Source organism: Cyprinus carpio, chromosome A21, assembly GCF_018340385.1.
Source record: "Cyprinus carpio isolate SPL01 chromosome A21, ASM1834038v1, whole genome shotgun sequence".
NCBI classification, from domain to species: Eukaryota; Metazoa; Chordata; class Actinopteri; order Cypriniformes; family Cyprinidae; genus Cyprinus; species Cyprinus carpio.
This window is the reverse complement of record NC_056592.1, coordinates 16,302,755-16,328,426: the sequence shown is the minus strand read 5'-3', so window position 1 is coordinate 16,328,426 and position 25,672 is coordinate 16,302,755. Positions and strand designations below refer to the sequence as shown.

Here is a 25,672-nt window from a genome sequence, read left to right as displayed (position 1 = left end):
ATGTAATCCAAATTTGACAAACATAAAATGATTGTAACCAACTGACCAATGAGGGAGTGTTTTAAAATCCTAAATGAGCAATCCACATTTTTGTCATTTCCATCACTTTCACACTGATGGACAGAAAAGGCCTCAAAAGAGACATTATCTAACATCTGACATAATCTAGGCCCTAAACCCTCACACTTTACACTCTCAGGTAATCACACTAGAGACGTTTGGAGTGCTGCAGCTGATTGACTTGCTATCACTGATTTTCAAAGGCTAGCAATCACTTTTACAATGACTTCATATCAGAGCTATGGTGTAATTTGTTACAATGGAAACTGACACAGAACAAAGCATGACTGAGGAAGGTGAAGCTAAGAGAGCAAGGAAGAGGGTGAGAAAGATTTTTTCTTGTGTGAAACAATTGCATAAAGGTGATGAGGTTCTGTCCTCTGACCTGAGAAATGGCCAGCTGAAGCAACACACAGAGTTAACCCTAAAACAATTCAGAGACAGGGATCAGAAAATTGTCTTACGGCTTTAAGAACCTTAGTAATGGTGCAGCAAAATTATTTTCAGAGACCCCAGCACTGGCCTAAATGGCCCTGTCCATAATCTTAATCTTGATTTCAGTCAGCTGATTACTGATTGGTCCATTTTGTCTGTGTACAAATCTAATTCTTTATTTCAGATGTAGCTAGCTATACATAATTGCCTTGCCATTATCCAAGCATGGGTGTCAACAATATATGGTATGATGAAAAATTTTGAATTTGCTTTGCTCCGTTTGCTATGAATAGTTTCAACCCAGCAGGAGTCACATCAGAATTCAAATGACTCTAGAATTACCGCTGAGAGAATGAGTGAGAGCTAGAGTACACAAGTAAATGACCAAATTGTGGAATGATGGAAGTGTGAATGCAGCTTCAAAGCTATCAGAATTTATAACATATGAATACAGAAAACCAAGTGCGGATCTGACCAACCAAAAACAAATGAATAAACATAAAAGAAAAGGGTTTATGGGGAAAACAAAAAAGAAAAAAGGTACATGTGATCATATTTAAGATATGTTAAATGCATAAACAATCATATCAATAAGTCAGAAATAAACCCCAGAAAAGAGAACCCAGAATGTAATTATGGTCTATACAATATAATTTAATTTAAAATAAAATGTTTCTTTAAACTTTTGAATATTATTCTTTTTTGGTACACTTAAAATTACAACTTATTAGCAACCCAGAGCACTTTTATTCATTCACTTATTTAGATCATGACAGAATGAATCATGTTATGTAGCATTTCCTCATATGCAACTGATAAAAAAATAAGTTTAGTTGTAAACTAATGAATTCTGCCATTTGTGACCATCCTAAGCACAGCTGCACAGAACAGGACATTCATGAAGAAAAATCGTACAGGAATAGCTGTAATCTGAAGTGCTCAAAGAATAAGTATTAAGAAGGGGTCTATCCTCTAAGACTTAAGTAAAACTTATGCTATGAGTCAATTTATGTTAATCTTTACAAAGCAAACTGTGTGGGAAACAAAGACATTTTAACTGAAGCGCACGTTGACGTCTCTACACTGAGTGGTAGATCATTTCACCCCTTTCAAAACATAATAGCCTTCTATTTAGCGATATTCAGGCTCAATTTTCAACAATTAATTACACTGAATCGGCAGTGCAAAAATGTCAGTAGCCATGAAAAGGATTTGATTTCAATTATCTCGGCTCAAAGGGGGTATGATTTCTGTATGCACTTAAGCAAAATTATAACAGGACTTTGCTCCCTAGAAAATTGGGTGTGTTTAAAGGGTGATTATGTGGTGAATGGACGGGTGTTGAATGGGAGTGAACGCTCCAGGCTCCCTCTGAAAGGCACTCAATTATCCCTGATTGCTCCCCTTCGCAGTGGAGCCAGTGGAGATACCTGCTATTGCTGTGATTGGGGAGAAATTTACATGCAGCACTTTCTACCGAGGGAAACAGAAAGGGCTGCAGGGTTAAAGATTTTCAAAAGACAGCAGATGGGTCAGTTCAGCAGATGTGGTAAAGTGGTAATCGATGAGAAGTAGGCCTAACAGGTCATTAAAAGCGAAAGAAAAGAAAAGAAAAGAAACATCAAAAGTGGTTAAGGTTGCATATATGTTTAAAGATATACCATCATCTATATTCCATGAGGCACTATTTCATGTGTGATTTTAGAACATTTGAATGAAAACCTACAGTCAGATGCTGTCTGTTCAATATTATGTTATCCAAACCTTCACTCTTTCTTTGTTAATTACATAGTTTTACTTTCTTCCACATACAGTATTTTTGTTAAGAAATATATGGTCTTGCATGCCAAGTTAGATAAAACGTTTTCTATAGCAAGGCAGGTTCATTGTGTTTCTTTGCAGTTACAATTATCTTTTGTTTTTGACAGCTTAAAGAGATTCACCCAGAAGTTCACCCAAATATTTAAATTTTGTAAAATCTTTTACTCATCCTCATGTTGTTCCAAACTTGTATGAATTTCTTTCTGTAGCTAAACACAAAAGACAATAAGAATGTGGGTAACCAGTTGCTGGTAGCCACTGACTTCAGCAGTATTTTTTCTATACTGTGGAAGTCAATGGCTAACAGCAACTGTTGGGTTGGCAACATTCTTCAAAATATCTTCTTTTGTATTCAACAGAAGAAATAAACGCATTCAGGTTTAAAACAATTTGAGAGTGTATTAAAATAATAGATTTGGGGGTGAACTATCCCTTTAATAGTGAGGTTCACAAATTTCTTGTAGTTTTTATATTTTAATTTCTTTAAAATGTATAAAATTACAGAGAACTAGTTAATGTTGCTGCATCAGTGATTAATACAATCACAGAGGAAGCAATTTTTTTCTTCTGGGGAAAGGTGACAAAGGTTCAGTATAATAAAATATAATATAATATAATATAATATAATATAATATAATATAATATAATATAATATAATATAATATAATATAATATAATTTATTCAGAGGTCACCGTAGCCACCAGATCCAGTCTGTATCCAGATCAGATGGTCACTGCAGTCACTCAGATCCAGTACGTATCCAGGTATCAATTTGCCTGAAAGACAGCGGTGAAACTTATAACTTGATGGTGAAAGGTTATTGATCTCCTGTAGAGACCTTGTATCAGATGGCCACCGGGACAATACCACAGGTACAAGTTGAGTCCTCTGCACAATGTGACTTTGCTGCAGCCTGGAATTGAACTGCTGGTTTCGTCTGGTCAGAAGAGAACTGCCCCCCCGACTGAGGCTGGTTTCTCCCAAGGTTTTTTTCTCCATACTGTCACCGATGGAGTTTTGGTTCCTTGCTGCTGTCGCCTCTGGCTTGCTTAGTTGGGGACACTTCATTTCCAGCGATATCGTTGACTTGATTTTCAAATTCCTGTAGCTCAAGTGGTAGAGCATTGCGTTACGAAGCGCAACGTTGGGGGTTCGATTCCCCGGGAACACATGATAGGTAAAAATTGATAGCCTGAATGCACTGTAAGTCGCTTTGGATAAAAGTGTCTGCTAAATGCATAAATTTAATTTAATTTAATTTAAATTATTGCACAGATTCTATTTAAACTGAACTGAGCTGGATGATGACATCACTGAATTCAATGATGAACTGCCTTTAACTGTCATTTTGCATTATTGACACACTGTTTTCCTATAATTAATGTTGTTCAGTTGCTTTGACACAATCTTTATTGTTAAAAGCGCTATATAAATAAAGGTTACTTGAATTGACTTGACTTGACTATGAACTGAAAAATCAAAAAAAAAAAAAATCTTTAAAGACACCTGCAATTCAATGGTAATACTATAATCCTACTCCTCAACAAGTCATATAGAACTACAGGTCTCACAACAGCCAACCATGAAAATGTTGAGTTCCTTTCTGTAGCCTATAGAAAGTCTCTTAATCCGTGGTTGGTAATCAGTGGTTTAAATTGACCATTCAAGCATTTTAAGGTTTAAGCACCACGTCATTAAGGGTAGACCTCTGGCACAAAAGTAGTACCATTGAACAAAATGTGACGTCATGCGCGTTCTCGTCTACTTGGGCTTACAACCGTACGGCACGCCAGCCTTTATAGTAAGCAGCGGCAATAGTGTTTTCAGATGGACTCTGTGGATGGAAAGAAGCGACCAGCCTCCGGCAGCACAATTCAGACACCCATGGACACTCCTCGTAAGTTAAAAAAAAAAAAAAAAAAAACGTATCTAGTGTGGCAAAAAGAGAGAGCCGTGCGCACTGAGAACGAGCATGAGACTGGCTGCAGTTCCTCTAACGGCCACTGGTGTCAGTAACGGTTAGAAATTTCAGAACCTACCACTGATCTATAATAGAGAACTGGATTGCTCATGACGTCATGAAAGTGAAGCCGCCGCGCCGCCATATTGGTAATCCCTAGTGTGCTTAAACATTGTATTGAATTAATAGGAAATTGTATGATTTTAATGAGAAAACATCACCTAACAAGTCAGCGTTTATAAATCTGAAGTATCTCTGTACATTCTTACAATGCAAACACCCTAGGCATGTAAACGGTTATTTTTTAAATGTCGGGAATTTCCCCTACTTATTAAAAAGCTACGTTCATTACAGTAGCGAACATTATGAACATGATAAACATCAGACGGACATGACCTCAACACATAAAACAAACGACAAAGTGCTCATTGTGAAATCTGAATTTATTCAGAGAAATAACTGACTATATACAGTACGGATTTAAAGACATAATGCTTTATTTCCAAGATAGTAGCCTAAGTTAAGCTTTTCATTTCATTATAGAGCAACATTAACAACATAATTGTATTATTCATTGTAATATATTCAAATCCATTTCTGATACTTATGTTCATGTTTAATAATTCCTGAATAATTATGTTCATAAAGAAATAGGCTATATTTTGTGTTGGATAGTTACACTATCCAACAGTGAGTATAGGACTGTGTCATTTGTGCGGTTTAGATATATTGCTTATACTGTTTAAATATATTGTTTATACTGCAGGTAAAGTCTGTAGTAAATGTTGATTTAATTTGAAATAACATAAAAACTAGTCCTGCTTGACTGATTCGCTTCAAATCGGGTGATTTTAGGACAGCGGTTTGAATGTGACTCAATGGTGCTCTCTGTCGGTAGGGATTAGTAAAATGGCGGATCGAACACTTCTGGTGGCTTCACTGCCTGCTGGCAGTTTAGAACGCGATGAGCGATCCAGTCATATATAGATCAGTGGAACCTACGCAATGCTCCTTTAACTAGAACATTATTTTCTATATTATTCATTGCTTTCGATGTTAGGTCAAATATGCTATACATAGCCCCACACTGATCAAAACTAGTTAATAGAGTGTTTTGCGACTGGCATAGACTTTAAGACCCTCCTTTGACAAGGAAAAACGCAAAGCAGGAAGCTGAGGTAAGCGTAACCCTTACGAAAAAGAAGTTTATTCAAGTGTGCTATTAGTATACTTCTTTTAAACAAAAAATAGGAAAGTATGCTTTTAGTTTACTTTTTATGTACTTCTCAGAAATGGGTTTTATGTTCTTCTCAGAAATATACTTAAAATGGCATTTAAGTATACTTGACTTATACTTACAAAAAGTCTAAATATACTTGAACTTCACTTAAGTATACTTAATAAAATAAACTTGAAGTATACTACTTTTTGGTAAGGGAAGCCTCTTAATTTGCGTGAATAGTGAAAACAAGTATTTGACATTAATGTCTAGATTACATGGACACCTATGGAGGTGTTAAAGCTCTGAATTTCTCCTTTCTTCACAGCTATTCCCATGTCTGCAAAAATGACCATTTGTTCCTATAAAGAGCTGGAAAGTCGTTCCCGGCTAGAAAAAAAAAAAGAAACCTTCATTATAAAATAAACCATGCTGATCATTTTGTTTATCGTGGTTATTATGGTTCCCTTTCATAGGTCACTTCGATGCTGCGGTGACGTCACCGTATGGGAACACCTTCGGTGTGACGAATGTCTGAAGCCCTATACCATCTCGCCAATCCTATTGGCCAAATAGCGCTTGGCACCGCCCTACGCATGCGTACGCATCGTATACCCGGGCGCCGCGCGCTATTTCGCTCAGATTTCATTTCCTTCAGGAAAGAGAATCATCTGTGCCCTGGAATCATCTCGCGTTCATAGCTTTTTTCTCGAGCAGTGTTAACTCCTCTTCGCGGACGCGATGAGCTTTCGAAAGTGCAAGGAACCGTGTACCAGGTTCATCACTAAGGGAGACACTCTCGAAAGGTGCGTAGTCTGTTTGGGATTACATCACGCGCAGTCTGCGCTTAGTGGCCTTTCCTCTTGTCCCCACTGTGATGGCCTGCGACTTAAAGTACTGCGCTCGAGGGTAGAAGTGTTTTCCAAGGTCGCCGCGGTCCCCCCCGCGTCTAACCCCCGCCATGTCGCTTCTGCGGCTGCCGAGGCACCGCACGAGGCGATGGCTTGGGGAGACATGTGCGACCTCACTCACCTCACGACGACAGCGCGGCGCTGGAGTTTTCTCCACATCGCTCGCTCTCCCCTACCCGAGTGCAGGATGCCACCTTCGTCTAACCCGTTGTGTTCTCGGACGGGGGTTTACAGCCCACCCCGGAGGCATACGATGCTATCTCCTTCGGTTGTGGGCAGTTCGACGACTACGTCTTATCCACCGCGGCCTCGGAGTCTGAGGACTTCGTGGCAGATACGGACAGCCCTCTCCCTCCTAGCGGACAGGAGAAGCGCGTTTCCCCCTCCTACAGCGAGCTGTTGGATGTGGGTCTCTCGTGCGGTGGGTAAGCTGGGACTGGATTGGGAGGTTGAGAAGGCCGAGGCCCAACCTTCATCTAAGCTGGACGACCGTTTTTTTAACTAGTCGTGCTCCTGCGCAGCCCCGTAGGCCCCTGCCTTTTTTTCCCGGACCTCCACCAGGAGGTTTCGAGGTCCTGGAAGTAGCCCTACTCGGCGCGCATCACGAACGCTGCGGCTGCGGATTTCGCCACCATTTCAGATATGGCGAACCGTGGCTATACAGCGATGCCTCCGGTTGAGGAGACTCTCGCCGAACATCTGGCGCCTAAGTCGGCCACGGCATGGAAGTCTCGCCCCCCCTCCTTCCTTCGAAGGCGTGTCGAGTCACGTCTAGCCCTCGTCGGGAAATCTTACATGGCTGCTGGCCAGGCGGCCGCATCGCTCCACTCTATGGCGGTCCTCCAGGCCTACCAAGCGGAGCTTTTAAAGGATCTCGACGAGGGGGAGGGCAGGGCATCACACCCGAGGCTGTGAAAGAGCTGCGTCGAGCAACGGATTTGGCGCTACGCGCTACCAAACATACTGCTCGGGCAGTGGGCCGTTCCATGGCTGGTTTGATTACGGTCGAGAGCCACCTTTGGCTGAATCTCACCGATATCAAGGAAAAGGATAAATCTTTTCTCATGGACGCGCCCATTTCTAAGGACGGTTTGTTTGGAGAGGCAGTTACGTCGGTGGTGGATAAATTTAGGGCAGCGAAACAGCAATCAGCCGCTTTCCGCCAGCTGATTCCACGCAGACCCAGAGAGACTGAACGGCGGCAGGCGCCCCCGCGGGGTCTCGTTCAACCTCTTCAAAACCGCCAACGGGCTGCCTCACGGGAAGAGCCTTCGCCTATGGCGCCCCCTCGTAAGGACTGGGGTCCTAAGGCTTTTCCACCAGCTCGCCAGCGACAGCAGAAAAGATTAGACCTGAGTTCGACGGCTAATGCCTCTCGCTCTCGGGCTCCTAATAGCAGCTCCTGATATTCTCGCTGCTTGCCAGGGACTGTGCCCTCCGCTAGAGAGCGCTATTGGACCGTTTTCCCCCCGCGCATACAACCCTCTCACTGCAGTCCCCACGCTCTAACATTGACTGTCTCGCCGCAAAAGGCGCTTCGAGCAGCATTGGATCGAGCAACCATGTCAGGCGTTTCCTCAGACACTCTGCGCGATTCAGCCTTCAGAATCCGAGGAACGCTACAAGGGTCTGGCAAAGACGGCCCGTTTATGACGGCTCATACAGCCGCCGCTTTTTTTTTCGCTAGCGGCAGAGCCCGATGTTCATCTTGTTGGATTAATTCCTGCCGTGGACACGCTTCAGGATTATACACAACGAGATGCAACGGATTTGACGCACGCGCTTCCCCGGACGGACGCCGCGAGCTTTCCGTATTCGGGCATGTTAACGCGTATGAAAACGCTGAAAAAGGCGGAAACCTTGAAACCACTGACGCTATTTCGGGCCGCGTGGGAACGCTTGCCCGGCATTTCGCAATGGGTGTTACGCACGATTCGTCTCGGATACACCATTCAGTTTCGAAAAGGCCCGCCTCCTTTCCGCGGAATTCTTCCCACGGGTTGTGAAACCAGAGGAAGTCGCGGTGCTGCGGCAAGAAATGACAGCTCTGCTGAAAAAAGGGGCTATAGAAGAAGTACACCCCTCTCAGATGGAGTCAGGTTTTTACAGCCGCTATTTTGTTGTACCAAAAAAAGGGGGCGGTTTGCGACCCATATTGGATCTACGCCATTTGAATCTTGCACTCAGGACGAGCAAATTCAAGATGTTAACGGTAAAGTCCATTTTGTCTCAGATTCAACCAAACACTTGGTTTGTCATGATCGATCTGAAGGATGCATATTTTTCATATTCAGATCATCAAGAGACACAGGAAGTTCCTCAGATTCGCTTTAGAGGGCAAAGCGTATCAATACCGTGTTCTTCCGTTCGGCTTAGCCCTGGCTCCCCGAACTTTTTCAAAATGCATGGACGCAGCTCTGGCCCCGTTGCGGCTCCAGGGCGTTCGTGTGTTGAATTACTTGGACGATTGGCTGGTGCTAGCTCAATCACAGACTCAAGCACTCTCTCACCGAGATTTAGTGCTGAATCATTTAAGCAGCCTGGGCTTATGCACGAATTTCCAGAAGAGTGTTTTAATCCCCTCTCAACGGATAACCTTTCTGGGAATAGATTTGGGACTCTCGCGCGATGACAGCCAGACTATCTCTCCCGCGCGTTCAGTCTCTCACGTCATGCGTGCGTCACTTCAAAGTAGGCCGCACAGTGACGGTGAGTTTGTGTCTCAGGCTGTTAGGTCTGATGGCAGTGGCATCCCCTGTAATTCGTCTGGGCTTACTTCACATGCGCCCTTTTCAGTGGTGGACGAAAAGTCAGAACATTTCACCCCGTTGTTTTCCGCATCGTACGATTTCGGTGACACGGAGGTGTGTTATGTCAATAAAACAGTGGATGTCAACCGAGTTCCTTCTAGCCGGAGTTCGGCTGGGGGATTTGTGCTTCCCGAGAGACTGTCACGACGGACGCGTCTTTGACCGGTTGGGGAGCTGTTTGTCAAGGGCGCCCAGCTCATGGAGTGTGGACAGCGACACAACGCGGTTGGCACATAAACAGGTTGGAACTACTGGCAGTTTTTCTAGCTCTCCAGTATTTCTCAAATCTGCTGACCGGCCGTCATGTACTACTCAGGTCAGACAACATGGCGGTTGTGTCATACCTGAATCATCAAGGAGGGTTACGCTCTCGCCCCCTGTGCAGGCTGGCGAGGAGTATTTTTCTTTGGTCTCGGAACAGATTTCTATCGATCCGAGCAGTTCATGTCCCCGGACGTTTGAACGTCGGAGCGGATCTGCTATCCAGACAGACTCTGGAGCAGGGGGAATGGAGATTACACCCACAGACGGTGAGCCTTTTATGGCGGATATTCGGAGAGGCGAGAGTGGACTTATTCGCGTCGAGCACGACTACGCATTGCCCGCTGTGGTTCTCCCTATGCCCTCCATCGCCCCTAGGTTTGGATGCGTTAGCTCACGATTGGCCCAGGACCAGCTTGTATGCTTTTCCTCCAATTCGTTTAATTCCAGCGGTGTTGTCCAGGATACGGCTGGACAGAGTGGAGCAGCTGCTGCTGGTGGCTCCGTGGTGGCCCACACAGCCGTGGTTTGCGGAACTGGTCAGTCTAATAGTGGGCTCTCCATGGGAGATTCCCCTCAGACAGGACTTACTATCGCAAGCACGAGGGATGATTTGGCACCCGAGGCCAGATCTGTGGAAACTGTGGGCGTGGCCTCTGAGCGGAGTGAGTTAATATGTCCCGGTCTTTCTGCGGAAACCTCCGAGACTATTATGAATTCCAGAGCAGCATCTACGAGACGCTTATATGCTTTCAAATGGAAGCTGTTTACGACCTGGTGTGATTTTCGTAGTATAGACCTCAGTTTACTGCCCAGTGGCTTCAGTACTGGAGTTCCTTCAAGACCGTTTCTCTGATGGAGTAACGCCAGCAACTTTGAAAGTTTATGTGGCAGCCATTTCAGCTAACCACGTATATATGGATGGTGCTTCAGTGGGCCGTCATCCGCTGGTCTCTCGCTTTTTACAAGGTGCGCGACGGCTGAGGCCTTTCCGCCCTGTGCGAGTTCCCTCATGGGATTTATCTATTGTACTGCAAGGTCTATCAGGACATCCGTTTGAGCCCTTGGAAACCGTACCGGATAAAATCCTGACCTTGAAGACAGTTCTTCTTATGGCTTTATCCTCCCTCAAGAGAGTTGGGGATTTACAGGCTCTTTCTGTTTCCCCGTCGTGCATGGATTTTGCACCAGGCTTTGTGAAGGTATTGCTGCGACCGAGGCCTAATTATGTCCCTAAAGTCGTTTCGAACCCCTTTCATTTTCAGCAGACGGTCCTGGAGGCTTTACCCCCTGCTGGGACAGGATCAGAAGATCTAAGTCTTTGCCCTGTCAGAGCGCTTAAGACTTATGTCGATCGATCAGCCTCATGGCGTGAGTCCGACCAGCTGTTTGTCTGTTTTGGACACAAGAATAGAGGCCATGCTGTCACAAACCAATGCATGTCCCATTGGTTGGTGGAGGCAATATCTTTAGCCTATGAGGCGCGCGGTCTCGCTTCGCCTCTAGGAGTCAAAGCTCATTCCACTAGAGCAGTCGCTTCCTCTCAGGCGGCCCTCAGTGGATCTTCTATGGCTGATATCTGTGCTGCGGCAGGATGGTCCTCACCGAGCACTTTTATCAAGTTTTACAGTCTGGATGTAAGGACGGCTCCTGGCTCCCGGGTTCTCTCCGCTTGAGCAGATGCTTCCTTGGATCCCAGCTATCAGGTACGTCAGGCGTTATGGTATAGGGTTCCCATACGGTGACGTCACCGCAGCATCGAAGTGACCTATGAAAGGGAACATCTCGGTTACGTATGTAACCACAGTTCCCTGAATAGGGAACGAGATGCTGCGTTCCCGGCCCGTTCCATACCTGATAGCGTTCTTCTCTTCAGTTCATGAAATCTGAGCGAAATAGCGCGCGGCGCCCGGGTATACTATGCTTACGCATGCGTAAGGCAGTGCCAAGCATTATTTGGCCAATAGGATTGGCGAGATGGCACAGGGCTTCAGACATTCGTCACACCAAAGGGTGTTCCCATACGGTGACGTCACTGCAGCATCTCGTTCCCTATTCAGGGAACTGTGGTTACATACGTAACCGAGATGTTTTCTAAATTCCGTTAATAATTTTCGGAGCGAAATCTGTTCAGTAGCCTATCTCGCTCAACCAAAACACTGATAGCCTATATCCGCCAACTAAAGACGAGTATTTAGCGAACAATTCGGAATAATGTTGAAATACAACATTTGTGGTTGCAGAAAGGTTGATTGAAAACGCTCAAAAAAAACCCCCAAAAATAATTGGTTTTCTTTTAGCTATAAGATGATGCAAAGTGTTTAAAAAATTCAGATTACAAGGTCAGAAATTTACACAGTAACCCTTTATAAATTATGTTACCTGTCCATCCTCCATTTATTTAAAGCATTAAATACAGAAAGAATTTTAAGACAACCCAAAACGTTTCTGTTTTTTACTTTCACATTATCTTATTTTCCCTGGCTAATTCATCAAGAGAAGCATATGGATATTTTGTTTATTTCCCTGAATCGTGGCTCATTGGGTTAACAAAATATAAATAAAGCTTATTGTAATGGCAACATAACCATACCAAAACTATTTTAGTACTATTTTGCAAACGCAGAAAGTGCAGCCTTAAAAAATTCCCAATACAGTTTGATGCAGAATAAATACATGAGTAACACATCCTTTTTACTGTTACAGAACAAATCTTGAAAAAGTGTTAAATTTGTAACAGATTAAAAGCAGCTTGTCCCGTATGCCTGTTTGTTGGTTGTTGTATCAATTTACTAATGCAAAACAGGATGAAATAACTTAAAAGGATCATTCACTAATGAAAAAAACAAACAAAAACAAACAGTCAGTACTCTTTAACAACCAACAATAAACAAATGAAAAAAGCTTTAGAATGCTAATGCTCAACTTCCACAAACCGAAACCTATGTTTTTATTAATGTATCTATTAATAAATCTCCAGATATCAGTGTGTCTGCTTAACTTTGGTCTTTTGCCATCTCTCAAGTGGGAGTGAGTATTAGCACTCCTCTTTTCCAGCCTTTCCAGCAGTGATGTGAGTCAGCTGAGCAGAATGCTCCTTTGCTTTGAGACGCAGTGCTGCTATGCTGGAAGCGCGGAGGTCCACCGTTGGAGATGAAGGTAAGGGTGGGGAAGAGGAGAGAAGGTTGTTGGTGAGGTGGGAGCGTTGAATTGGACCCTCGATGGCAGGAAGGGGTATCCTTTGCAGTCCCATTGGACCTAAGCTTGTAAAAAGTCTGATGAGAAATGTAACAAAATATATTATAACCATTATGATGTTTGAAAGGTATGTATTAGGTAAAGATAAATAAACAATGGTTTGTGTTAAATATGCAGATGAACCTCACCTTCCAAAAGTGGGGTTAATGAAAGCGGGATGTCTAAACATGGCCGCCCCTAACACAGCATTGAAGCCATGAGGGGAGGCAGGGTTTGGGGGAGGCTGAGCCAGTCTTTGGAGGGGGGCAGGCCAAGAAGAATCAATAGCTGGATGTGGGTTTGGGACAAAAGTATTCCCACTCAGGTAATGACACAAGGACTGTGCAGCAGGGGGGGTTCCAGTATAGTGTAGGCTTAGAGTGTGTGACTGGACCCCCGCCTTTTCCCTTTTCCTCCATTTTGCTCGTCGATTCTGGAACCAGACTGAGAGGAAACAATGCTTTTGTCAATTACAAGTAGTTAGGAGTTTTTTATGTTTTTTTTTTTTTTTAATTGTAAATTTAGTAAAGAAATATTGTCACAACAAGCTATTGTCCCCTTAGAGTCACCAGAAAAATTAAGGGCTGTTTTATAGACTAGTCTTAAATAGAAAAATCTTTGGTATAACAAGTAATACAATAATTTGTTTTATTTTTGTATCTATAAGAATATCTGTAAAGGACCAGTTCACCCAAAAAAAAAAAAAAAAAAAAAAAAGAAGAAGAAGAAGAATTCTGCCATTTACTCACTCTCACAGTCTTTCCAAACCTGTATGATGCTTCGATGTCTTCTATGGAACACAGGAAAATGAACATTACAATGAAAGTCAGCGTGGTCCAAGGTTTTTGACTTTCATTGTTTGGGGGAAAACCAGTTAAAATGTTTATAAAGTAGACCTATATTCTTTTGTAATCCCGAAGAAGAAAGAAAGCAATACTTGGAGATTGAGTAAATGATGATTTCATTTTTGGGTGAACGGTCCCTTTTAACACGGAGTTGTTTACTGATGAAGGTAGTTAAAGGGGGTCCAAAATATATATTTAGTGGAAATGTTAAGCGAAATTAGCATTAACGCATTAATAAATTTCTAGGCCAAAATGTGTGCAAGTATATGGCGTGCTTTAGTTTCTTTAAAAAAATAAATAAGTAAATAAATGCGATTCTCCAAAACAGCTAAATAAACGAACATCTTATCTTGCGCCATTTTCCCGGTTTAAATCTGACTTACTATAACAGATTTACAGTGCTTTTTCCATATAGGCTATATACAGTGTATCGAGAGAAAAAAAAGCTTCTGAACTCAAGACCACAAGTAGCCTAAATTGTAGCGACGATCAGATACGAATGGCTGTATGTTTAATATGAATCTTATATTTCTGATAGCCTGTCGCGCATGAATTTTTGCTGGCTTAATGTAGAATTTAATAATAAAAAATGCTTGCAATATAAATGTAATAGAGTTAACGGTGACCTTAAGAATTTAGAATTCATTGACGTGATTTTTTTTATGCTTCTTGTTGAAGTATGTTGTGCCCAGTCGTGAACAGTGAAAGTGAACAGATTAATAGTGAATGATGAAAAGGGTGAAATGAATAAGTAAGTGACTTACTTGCACTCGTGCTTCTGTAAGATCAAGTCTCATTGCTAATTCCTCCTTAAATTAGAGAGAAAAAACAAGTTGTAGCCTAGGTCGAGTCTTTATCTAGATTTTTACTAAGTTTGACAATGAATTTTACTAAAATTAAAAAAAAATTTATTCGTTTACATTCGTGACAAATATACAAATTCTAACAGGTCCTGTGCTATTGAAACTGTTCATGTAACGAAAAGAAACAGCGACAAAAAATAATTTATAGGCTTAAAATAAAAAATAAATACAACGGATAAACTCTAAATTATTTTTGTAGGATTTTTATTTTTATTTTATTTAAGTCTATTCAATTTTCATATGGCTGATTTTAATAGGCTACTAGTAGGCTACTTAAAATGGCATTACAGCCATCAACGAATCACTTTTTTTTTTTTTTTTTTTTTTTTTTTTTTTTGCATAATATTAAAGCATTTTCGTCTACAAGTTGTGCCTGGTGTTGCGTTACCTTGTGAAAACATCTGGATAGTGAGTCTTTTGAAAAGCTCTTTCCAGCTCCTCAAGCTGATAGCTGGTAAATGTGGTCCGGTATCTCCTCTGTTTTCGTTTTAACATCCCATCTTCAGTGTCACTTCCCACTGATAAAGTAGTTTCCTCACTGTTCTTCAAATATGCCTCTCGTTCTTGCAGTCCCATTAGACCTGGAGACACAGATGTCTCTCTACATAGTCTTTCACTGTCGGTTTCTTCCTCCTCTGGTCTTGGTGTGGGACTGGATGCGTCTCTACAGGACAGCAGAGAAGCATGTTCCTGGTACGATCTAGCACGACTGATGTTTACTAGCGAGGCCTCTGTAATTTTTAATTTTTCACAAGCTGTGTGTGTGTGTGGGCCAGCTGTTTTGTTTTCGTTTGTTTGTATTTCTTTTGTGTGGTTTGTGGACTGGGCGAAGGGGCGGCGGAGCTTCGGCGGCAGGTGCATGTCTGGTTGAAGGGGCCACAAACTGTTTGGTGTTGCTGTGAGCAAAAATAATTTATCTAAATAATTATCAACAGGATAAATTATGTTAAAGGTAAGAATTTTGAAAATCTAATTAAACTTCCATAGAATAGCCTACTCCTCTAATAGCTAGACCACTTTTAGTGTCCATAGTAGGCTATACTATAATTTAATAACCTGCCTGTTTCGTATTTAAAGAGTACGCTACAGCCTACTTGTAACTGCAAATTGTTATTGCAAATAATTATAGCAAATAGTGTGCAGTAGTTGATACACTGTAATGAACTTATAACCTAGGCTATTTTAAGTAGACAATTAAAATGAATTCTAATGTAAGGCAGTAGCTTCTAGCTATTGAAAACTATTGTTGAGTTTACAAAAATAATCCAATTCAGTGGATAGCATATGTAAAAACAATTAAAACAGAATCACAAAATTAAAGAAGAAACTACTAACCTTTAACTTTTAAGGGACTTTTCCTTCCTAGAATACTGTCGATGCAGTACGAGGATAACAGGGTATGTGATTTACATTTGCAGTTTGTTTGGTCTGGATTATCCCCCTCTGCTTCGTTGCTCATATCTCTGGCTTTCATGAAGGCTACAGAAACCAGTGATCCATTGGGCGCGCGTCCCGGTGCTCTCGCTGACTGATTCTTTGATAATTTATCTGGCTTTGATGTTTGTTATGGTGATTAGTCTTCCAAAACTCATACAGCATCTGATTGGTTCACCGATGAAAGACTCTGCCTCAGGCTGTGTGATTCAGTTTAAAGATAGCCTACTTATCATTTTGTCTGAAAAATTCTAACTTTTTTCAATTCTTAACTTATTTACACATTTATCAGATTTCATAGTAAACATTAGGCTACTACTTTAGACTGTCACTAATAATATGTAATTAATAATTTTATTATAATTTTGATATTATTTTTTTTTATTTTTTTTGTTTTTTGTGTATGTTATATGTTGAAATATGCGCCGTTCATACGGGATAGGCTACGTCCTCGCCAGGATTTTAATATTGCCTAAAACATCCAAAGCAATTTGACCAATAACATGCAGGTATTGTATATAGTTGACCAATCGTGGGGCTGCGCGTGAGAATGTGAGCTCTACAGGGAAGGATCAAAGCGATGCAAATATGCGCACGTGTTTGTTCGTTCGTTAGACTAGAAGCGTCGCTGCGCACCGATCAAAAAGACACCAAGGTGGGTGCGAGAGCGATTCGAAAGCATAGGGAGCCAGCAGCTTTGTTCTCATGAATTTCACACACAACGATAGACCTGCACAGTGCAAACAGCCAAAACCTGGATATTCTAGGTAATATTAATCCCATATGAACTGCGCATATGGCCACCCTAGTTAAAATATATTTCAATATTGCTTGTATTGCTTCCAATTGTATTGACTAACAAACCTACCGTGCTTTTATTCGTTACCCCTGAATTTACGTGCACATTTAAAGAAGCAAAAAGAAAGAAAGAAAGAAATTCACTGGTCCTTGAGCGCCATCTACTGTGTATTCAGGGACCGATTATGAATTGCAAAGGCCCCGGGCCAATTATCTCCAAGCCCCCCAAACCCCCACCCACCCCCCGGTTAACGAATAATCAACAATGCGCGTATTGAGGCGTATGAAACACGTCTTTAATTAATTAACTGTCATATATACACATATTTAATGCATCATAAAAAAAAAATATTTAAAATCTTTACTGTTCTAAAACAGACTCACTTGCTGGCTCTATGCCCCTTAATCTCATATCTTTATCTTTATTTTTAATTTTACTATCTCTGTACGGCTGTTGTCTCAGAGTCTGCACTTTAAGCTTTTTCTGTCACCAAAACAAATTTCTTGTGTGTGCAAAGGCAATAAATCTCTTTCTGATTCTGACAGGGTACAATGGGGCTAAAGGCCCACCTTAAGAAAAAAATGTGCTATTCACTGGGCCTAAAATGTATAATTGCAGAAATATATATATACGTTGTATTGAACATTAATGGAGCGCAATATTTTGTGTGAAAATAAATAATTGAAGTTGATTATTTTGTTAAAAAATCTTATAAATGTATGAGGTGGCAAGAGGGGTCTTTTACCCCACACACATACTGATACAAATACTTCAGCTAAAATAATGTTTTTTTTTTTATATATAATGTCTAAGTTAATACTTGTTTAAAACTATCACTTTAGCAAAGTTTGTTCTATTTTCTGCTTATTTTGAAAAATAAAATAAAATCTTTTGTTCAATAAATATAGTATCATTAAAATATGTTAAAATAAAAATATATATTTTAAAATACAGAAACAAAAATAATTTTAATTAGTAAAAATTCTGAAAGTATTGAAGGAGATCCAATAATATAATATATATTTACAGTACTAAAAACAAATGATATTTTATTATATGATATTAATAATATGGTTTCATTCTAAACATGGTGATTATATCTTATATGGACACCCAACATAATATATGATATTTACCATCTGAATTTAACCATGTCATGTCAACAAATGGAAAAGTCAGACATCTATTAATTATTATGTTAATTACTGTGCCTTTAGCCCTAACAGCAGGGGCCCTTTTTACCCCAAATGCCATACTTTTACATATTTGTTTGTTATTTAAAAATGTTGCTTTAATTATCTTAAACAAAACTGAAAATCATAAAGAAGACCTTTGTCTCAAAATATATGCATTAATTTTACCGTTTCTTATTTAAATCTACAACATTTTAAAAAAACATAAAATACTGGATCTAGTAAGCACAGAATCAACTTTGTGCTGCTGTGCGCAATCGTGTGAAGGATTAGACAAATACACACGTGCATCTTGAAAAGCAAATGTTTTGGAAAGTTCTACGCCACATTTTTGTGCCATCTAGTGGTTTAGATGAAAATAATATCAAAGGTGCCTTTTTCCCTGGGACGCCCTTAGCCCCGTTGTACCCTAGTTTTCCCTATACCCTTTACACAAAGAAATTTGAAACACGATGGGACAGACAATGGTTCTTCACAGGGCCGTTGCTAGCGGGGCAAAAGGTGGTGACATTTCTAGGGGCCCCGGGCTTGAAGGGTCCCTCCTCCAGAACACGTTTTCAAGGGGGCCCACAGCAACTACCTGCACTGGGCCCCGGATACCCCAGCTACAGCTCTGGTTCTATAAAAGATTTGGAGGCCTTCATATTTACAGGGCCCAATAGTAACAGGAGTGCCAGAGAGCCCTCACAGACCAAGAGCCTTGTTCAAGAGGCATTGTATAGGCTAAGGGACACATATATTCAAGCATAAATAAACATTTGTTTTCATTGTTTATGGGTTTTTCGTACCAAACTGGATCACGCAACATTAAAGCCCAGGGCCCCCTCGGGCTCTTGGTAGTCAAGGGGCCCTGGGCACTGGCCCCATTGGCCCGGTCAGTAATCCATCCCTGTGTGTATTGCTTTATTAAGTTTTTATAAAACCATAGTTAATAGTTTTGTGTCAATTTTATATATTTTATAATTTAATCCATAGGTGCATTTGAAATAAAACACGTAAAAATAACATGGAACTATCTTCACATACTCCTGGTCATGGTCTAATTGTCACCATGGAAACAATACACAACTTTGTATGGCACAAGAAAGAGACGTGAAAAATGGCATTTAGGTACGAGGTAGCAGAAGAGGCCGTTGAAGGCCCATATTACCTCGGGAAAGTTTTAATTCCAGAAGACTCTGACTATAGTGACTATAAATACGACGAAGTGACTGTCGATGACAAACTCATCATACCAGAGGGGGAAGAGGACTTGGAAACTGATGTTAAAGCAGTGCGGGATCAAACTGATGCCACCAAAATCACAACACAGACTCAGAGGGTCAGTTCGGTGAAACATACAGTTCTTAAAATACTTAAAGAGGTGGTGGACAACTTTCTCCGCAATTATCTGGTACAAATGGGAATGAAAAGAACATCAGACTGCTTCCAAATCGAGTGGTTTGAGATGGGACACAAAGGCTTAATGAAAACAGATGTAATGCAACTCGTCTCTGATGTCTACACACACAACCAGCTCCTGGACAACGAGCTGAAAAACGTACAAAGAGAGCGGGATAGTTATAAACAGGCTGCATTTGAAGCTGGAGAAACCATAGTAAAACTTCAAAGAGAGAGGGACTTTCATAGGATGCAGCACAAGCGTGTCGTTCAAGAGAAGAATAGACTTTTTGAGGACATTAAAAAGCTGAATAAACACTACACTCTTAAGAAAAATGGTTCTAAACAGTACCAGAAAAGGGTTCTTCGGCTTGTAACAATAGCAGAACCCTTTTTAGTGCTAAATAGAACCCTTTTTATAGGGTTCCATAAAGAACCATGCTTCAAAATGCTATATAGGACCTTAATAGTGTTATAAATAGCATTTTTAATGATTTAATGTTTTTAATGTTTATTTTCATTAATATTAGTATATTAAAATATTTGTATCATTATTAATATTATCTTTATGTATTTATTAATATTGTTTTTTACTCCTCTATCTGCCTGGCATTACAATATCCTGCAGTGTCTGTAAGGATTTCCCTAAAAACAATAACAATGTGTCAATTAAGTTCTTTTATTTTTTAATGACTTGAATTTGTACCAAAAATGACAGTTATTAGCAGAATACATTAATAAAGGACAATTGACACTGAACATAAATAAATACTTTAAGAAGTAAAACAAAATAGAAACTTGAAACAGTGAAATAAAGACCAAGTTCCAGTGAAATACTGTATTTTCATAATCCTCTATGATGCCTGTAAGTCCATCATTATGTGTATTTAGGTGTGATTGCGTGACTGTTTCTCTCTGCAGATGATGAGGTTGTAGGATGTGACAGCATCTGAAATACACAATTGAGTTCAGAGTTACAGTGTGTGTCCTTCCATTTGTTTTTGTAAAAACAAAACAAAAAAAAGGACCATAAATTAAATATTTTTGTTACTTACTTAGTGGTGAAGAGGAGAGAAGTATCCTTAACTAAACAGGGCAGGTCACACTTATGTTCTCTTAAACTGAAAAGCGAAAAAGACATGATTTGTAAGAAACCAGTTACAATTTTAAAGTTAAAAGTTATAGACATTTTAAGAAAGAAATCATTTACTTGCTGAGAGTGTGTTAACAGTCTGTGTAGTTGGATAGCTGAACTCCAGAAAATCAGTAGGCCTACTGAGCCATCTTTTGTAGCCTCTGTTAGTAATAAATAAATAAATATTAAAAAAATCTAATGATATGGATTATAAATTCAATGTCTCTGTTATTTAGTGGAGAAGCCAGAGCTGCTCACACTCACGTGATCAAAAAAGAAGAGAAAATAACATGTTTGTTTGAAAACCAGATGCAATTTTAAAGTTAAATTTGTATTTAAATTTAAGAATGAAATCATTTACCTGTTGAGAGTGTGTTGACAGTCTGTAGTTGGATCACTGAACTCCAGAAACTAAGTAATGAAGTGCTTTGACAGTTACAAATTTGAAAAACAAAAGGGCGGGAATAAAGAACCCTAAACTCTGACACAAGGAAGCATTTCAGCATTAAAGGGGTTCTTCAGGATGCTATGGTTCTATGTAGAGTTGGTTTTACTTTTTTGTAACGTTTATTTAACTTTTTTTTTTTAGATTGTTTTAAATGTGAGGTACTTTTATTAGACAACTAAATGAGAAGTATCAGGCAGCTGTATGGCAGAAGATGCTGGTTAGTCTGGAGAGAGACAAAGCTGTCAGCCAGGTTCAGATCACAGACAGCTCTCTATGTACTGCACATTCTTTCACAGGAACCCGAACAGCTCTAGAATCCCCTAAAATGCCACATCAAAGAGAAAAAATACAGAAGAGTCCAGAAAAATGTGCACAACTGTCATATGACAATGTTGCATCAAATGATGCTATAAAAGACCCCAACAAAAACACAAGGCATCCTAAAGACTCTGAATTCCCAGCAAGCACTCGAGTCAATCCCTACTTGCCACAAATCAAAGCTCTTTCCTCACTCAACACCAAATCAGCCAACTTCTCTCTCTTCAAGTCTTTTAAAGCGCACACGATGGCAGTGAGCTTCCTCGCTGTCCATCCTCGTAAAATGATAGTAGCCTCCTCAAGTGATGACCAGCTTTGGAGATTATGGGGAATACCAGAGGGAGAGATGATCATGACTGGCGAGGGGCACACTGATTGGCTGTCATCATGTAGTTTCCATCCCAGCGGTGGTTACTTGGGGACCACAAGTGGGGACACCACAGTTAAAATTTGGGACTTTGCTCAAGGTCGATGTGTGCTCAGTTTGGAGGGACACATTCACACCACCTGGGCTTGTTCCTTCCATTCCTGTGGTGATTATGTGGCCTCTTGTTCTATGGATAACACTAACACTAAATTCTGGTAGAAGTTTATGATAAGATTTAAATAACTAAATTAAACAACTATTAAAAGCAATGTACAGAAATACTTTTTTCCTTAAAAAATATTTAACTTCTTTCTTTGTGTGTGTGTGTGTGTTTGTGTGTGTGTGCATTGGAACTTTACATTCACAGGCATAAGGGAACCTTTATTTACTCATATAATAATCATAAATGTAGACAACAGTTAATTTATGTTCTTATTATTTAATTTGTATTCACCCTTTTTTTATAACCTGCTCTCAGTCTGTAATTACATATTTTCCTGTTCCTATATTTTCTGTATATTTTCTATGTTTTTGAATTCAGACAATTAAACATGTAAAACCCCTTGTGGCAAATAAAAATCTGATATAGCTTTTCTCCTTGGTATTCTAGTTATTTTCACTGCAATGTGAATTTACACTACCTGTCAAAAGTTTGGATTCATTATGGTTTTTTAATGCTATTTGCCGAAAGTCAGAACCAGTCTACAGATTTAAGTTGACAGAATTCATAGAAAATTGCATAGTGTATGATGGTCACAGACTCCAATTTTTTAGCTATGATTTTCAGACTGTGATTCCATTCAGTCGGAGGAGATCAAACATGTTTGATATTTTCAGCCAATTTTAGAACACATATTGTTTTCATTTGTCACACATCTCATAACAACAAGGCACAATATCCCTGCATGAGTTTGTTTTGACAAAGATTAAAGAAAACCCAAGATGTGTCACTAGTATAGTTTTGAAAGTGGAAAAGTGCAACGTTCAATATGGCCGCTCGATCAAAGGAAGTCCCGCCTTCTGAATAAAAGAGCCAATCGCTAATCAGTAAAGTCAGTCATTGCAACTGCCGTTAGAAGTCTCGGTTGCTATAGAAACTGTCAAAGTTCTGAGACGCACACTTATGACTTTGTATGTGCAATGGCTGGTCTAGCCTGAAAAATAAGCTTTTTTTAACACTGTTTGAGCAAAAGAAACAACATTTATGTTGTCAGATTTCATTGGTGATTTCAAATTTTAAATTTAATTGGAAACTTGATGAACAGTTTTGTAGAATTTGATGTTTCCCCATTCAAAGAGATAGAAGCTGCACTTGCATGCCCGAGAGGCTTTTCAAAGATGGCCGCCGAGTGACATGACTTGCCTTAAATGGACTTTGGTTTTGATTGGAACAACTTGAAAATCTGGTAGTATATGATCCTCAGTCATTTAGTGTATGATGGCCAGTTTTCCTTTGACACTATTTACAAAGTCAGTAAGTGTATGATGCCTAGTGTTTTAAAGAGGTCATATGATGCAATTTCAAGTTTTCCTTTCTCTTTGGAGTGTTACAAGCTGTTCGTGAATAGATAAGATCCCTAAAGTTGCAAAGACTAAAGTGTCAAACTCTAAGAGATATTCTTTATAAAAGTTAAGACTCATCCGAGCCCTCCTAAAACGCCTCTTTCAAACATGCCCCCACATGTCTACGTCATGATGTGGGAAGATTTGCATAACACCGCCCAAATGTTCACGCAAAGAACGAAAGTAACTTTGATTCTCGCTGTTGCCGCCGGTGCCATGTTGTGGAGATGCTGTTTTGTTGGGAAAGCAAAAATACTTTGTTTGGCCTTCCAAAAGACGATAAACTAGAAATCAGTGGTTAAGTTGTATTTACAGCACTATTCCAGAACAGTTCAAACCAAATATTCTGATGTGTACAGCCCATTATATGGAGGACTGTTTTCTGATCCTGGGAGAGAAGACTACAATGCCGGCTGTTCTTACTCACAGTCTGTAAGTACGTTTACATATGTAAAGGATTTGCCACCAATGATTCAAACGCGAGTTTTGAGCAGTGTAGAGTAGCGCTTGTTGTTTGTCATTTCTCCTCACTTTTCAGACCGATGAGCTTTTGTAAAAAAACAACAAGTTTCAGAAAGGCGGGGCATAGAGGAGATAATAATGTACAGCATGTGGAAAATAATGTTTTTTTTTTAACCTTAAACCACATAAACATATTTCATTACACCAAATAGACAAAATAATGTTCTTTTAAGCGACATCATATGAGCCCTTTAAAAATCTTTTCCAGCTTTACCCATTACTTATTTGTTTTTTGATGATCTTCAGTGGTACTTACCTGTTGTACATTGTTATCAGCTGTTATCACTGGAGGAGGAAAAAAATACCCTTTTTTTTTGAGGGTGTCAGACTTTATTGCATTTTGAACATACACAACACAGACATTCTCGTAGTCGCCTGCAACCGCCAAGGGGACTTTGGGAGAACATCTCAGATGCTTCGCCGTGGGCTTGTCGCTTAGCACTCTCCTCCTCTGAACCCTCCCGTCAGGAACTAGGCTTTTGACAGAGGGGCTCCCTCGGGACGGCTTCCTTTCTAGAAGCCGTGACGCCTTTCCTTCGATGTCCATGTCGGGGAGGAATGGGGTGAGACCCAGGCAACGGATGCAGTACACGTGGGTGTCCGGGGCCTCGATGGGTCCCGAACACAGCGTGCAAATGTTCGACATGCTGGAACGCCAAGAGGGAAATCCGTCTTCTTGCATCTTCTCTACAGCTGTCTTCAGTAGGATACGTAACAGAGGAAGATTCTGAGTTTATGCCGCCAATATGGCGCATTATAACTCTCTGACCTCAGTAGGTTCTGAAGCAGCAATATCAGGAAAATTTAGGGATGGAGTTCACTCTGAAGGTATGAAAAGAGCATCCTGGGACTTTCAATTCAGGAACCTCTGTGGAGCCTCAGCATCTGTGCAGAAAATTGGGAGAGATGTATGATTTTTACCTTTAACTTCAGACCTGCTTTCTAAGCTGTAAAACCAGAAAAGATTCCTGCATTATCCATAAGGTCAACTCTTATTAAGACACTCTTTTTTTCTGTTTGTATGGTTAAGAAATACAATTATTCTACTTTGTTGTAATGACATTCTCAACATCTGAGAAGCCTGGCTAGAACCAGACATCAGCATCCATCAAACTGATGTCACTGTTGTCTGGGAAAAGGCTGGTAATTATGGCAAACAGCAGCACCCCAAGCGACCACATTGCTGCCTGCTTTCCGTGGTACCTGCCCTTCTCAAAATACTCCAGAGAGCAGTACATTGCTGTCCCTGATGTAATCTGATGCACCTGTGGTTGTCCTGTTAGGACACAGGTGTGATCTTCACATACAATTTAAGTGTGCCTGAACTGTACTTTTTCACTTTTTTGAAACCACTGCAGGACAGATGTAAAACACATATGCAACTACTTGAAAAAGGTTGTTCCCTTGCAGTAGCAAGTGCAAACTGATGAACAGAGGTGCAACATGCACTCTTTTCGGCTCATTAAAGACTAATTTTGCAGCTGGATTCTGGATTAGTTGCAGAAGTTTGATAGAAATGGCTGGGAAGACCTTCCAAGACAGCATTGCAATAGTCCAACCTGGACAAAACAAGAGCTTGAACAAGAAGTTGTGTAGCATGTTACATAAGAAAGGGTCTGATATTTCCAATGTTATATAAGGCAAATCTGCAGGACCTGGTATTTCTAACAATGGTCTGTGAATTTCAGCTGATCATCAATCACAACTCCAAGGTTCCTGGCTGTCCTGGAAGGTGTTATGGTTGATGCGCCTAGCTGCATGGAGAAATTGTAATAAAGTGATGGATTGGCTGAAACCACAAGCAGTTCTGAGATGCTCTTTGCCAAGAGGGTTGACAGTAAGGTCTGGTGGTTAACCATACCAAAAGCAGCAGACAGATCCAGCAAGATAAATATTGAAGATTTGGAATCTGCTCTTCCCAGTCTTTAGGCTTCAACAACCAATAGCAAGGCAGTCTCGTTTGAATGTTCACTTCTGAGGCCAGACTGGTTGCTGTCAAGGAGGTTGTTCTGTGTGAGAGAGGCAAAGACTTGGTTGAACACAACTCGTTCAAGTGTTTTCAATGAATGGAAGAAGGGATACCAGTCTGA

The 25,672-nt window shown here is 40.4% G+C and overlaps 2 protein-coding genes across 3 annotated transcripts; one reads left to right on the top strand and one right to left on the bottom strand.

Annotated features, from left to right (window-relative positions):
- Positions 1-11,865: 11,865 nt before the first annotated feature.
- Positions 11,866-15,947, bottom strand: LOC109109235 (aristaless-related homeobox protein). 2 transcript variants are annotated; one of them, XM_042711064.1, is made up of 5 exons: positions 15,759-15,947; positions 14,812-15,319; positions 14,326-14,370; positions 12,865-13,161; positions 11,866-12,753 (listed from the first exon to the last, which is right to left on the bottom strand). In XM_042711064.1, the coding sequence occupies exons 1-5, from the start codon at positions 15,895-15,897 to the stop codon at positions 12,516-12,518; spliced, it is 1,227 nt and encodes a 408-aa protein (XP_042566998.1). In that variant the 5' UTR covers positions 15,898-15,947; the 3' UTR covers positions 11,866-12,515. The 2 variants fall into 2 exon arrangements, with proteins under 2 accessions (XP_042566998.1, XP_042566999.1); XM_042711065.1 differs by having other exon boundaries at positions 11,866-12,736.
- Positions 15,948-18,933: 2,986 nt separating this feature from the next.
- Positions 18,934-21,716, top strand: LOC109083562 (sperm-associated antigen 16 protein). The gene is made up of 2 exons (XM_042711504.1): positions 18,934-19,567; positions 20,971-21,716. The coding sequence occupies exons 1-2, from the start codon at positions 18,949-18,951 to the stop codon at positions 21,714-21,716; spliced, it is 1,365 nt and encodes a 454-aa protein (XP_042567438.1). The 5' UTR covers positions 18,934-18,948.
- Positions 21,717-25,672: the final 3,956 nt, after the last annotated feature.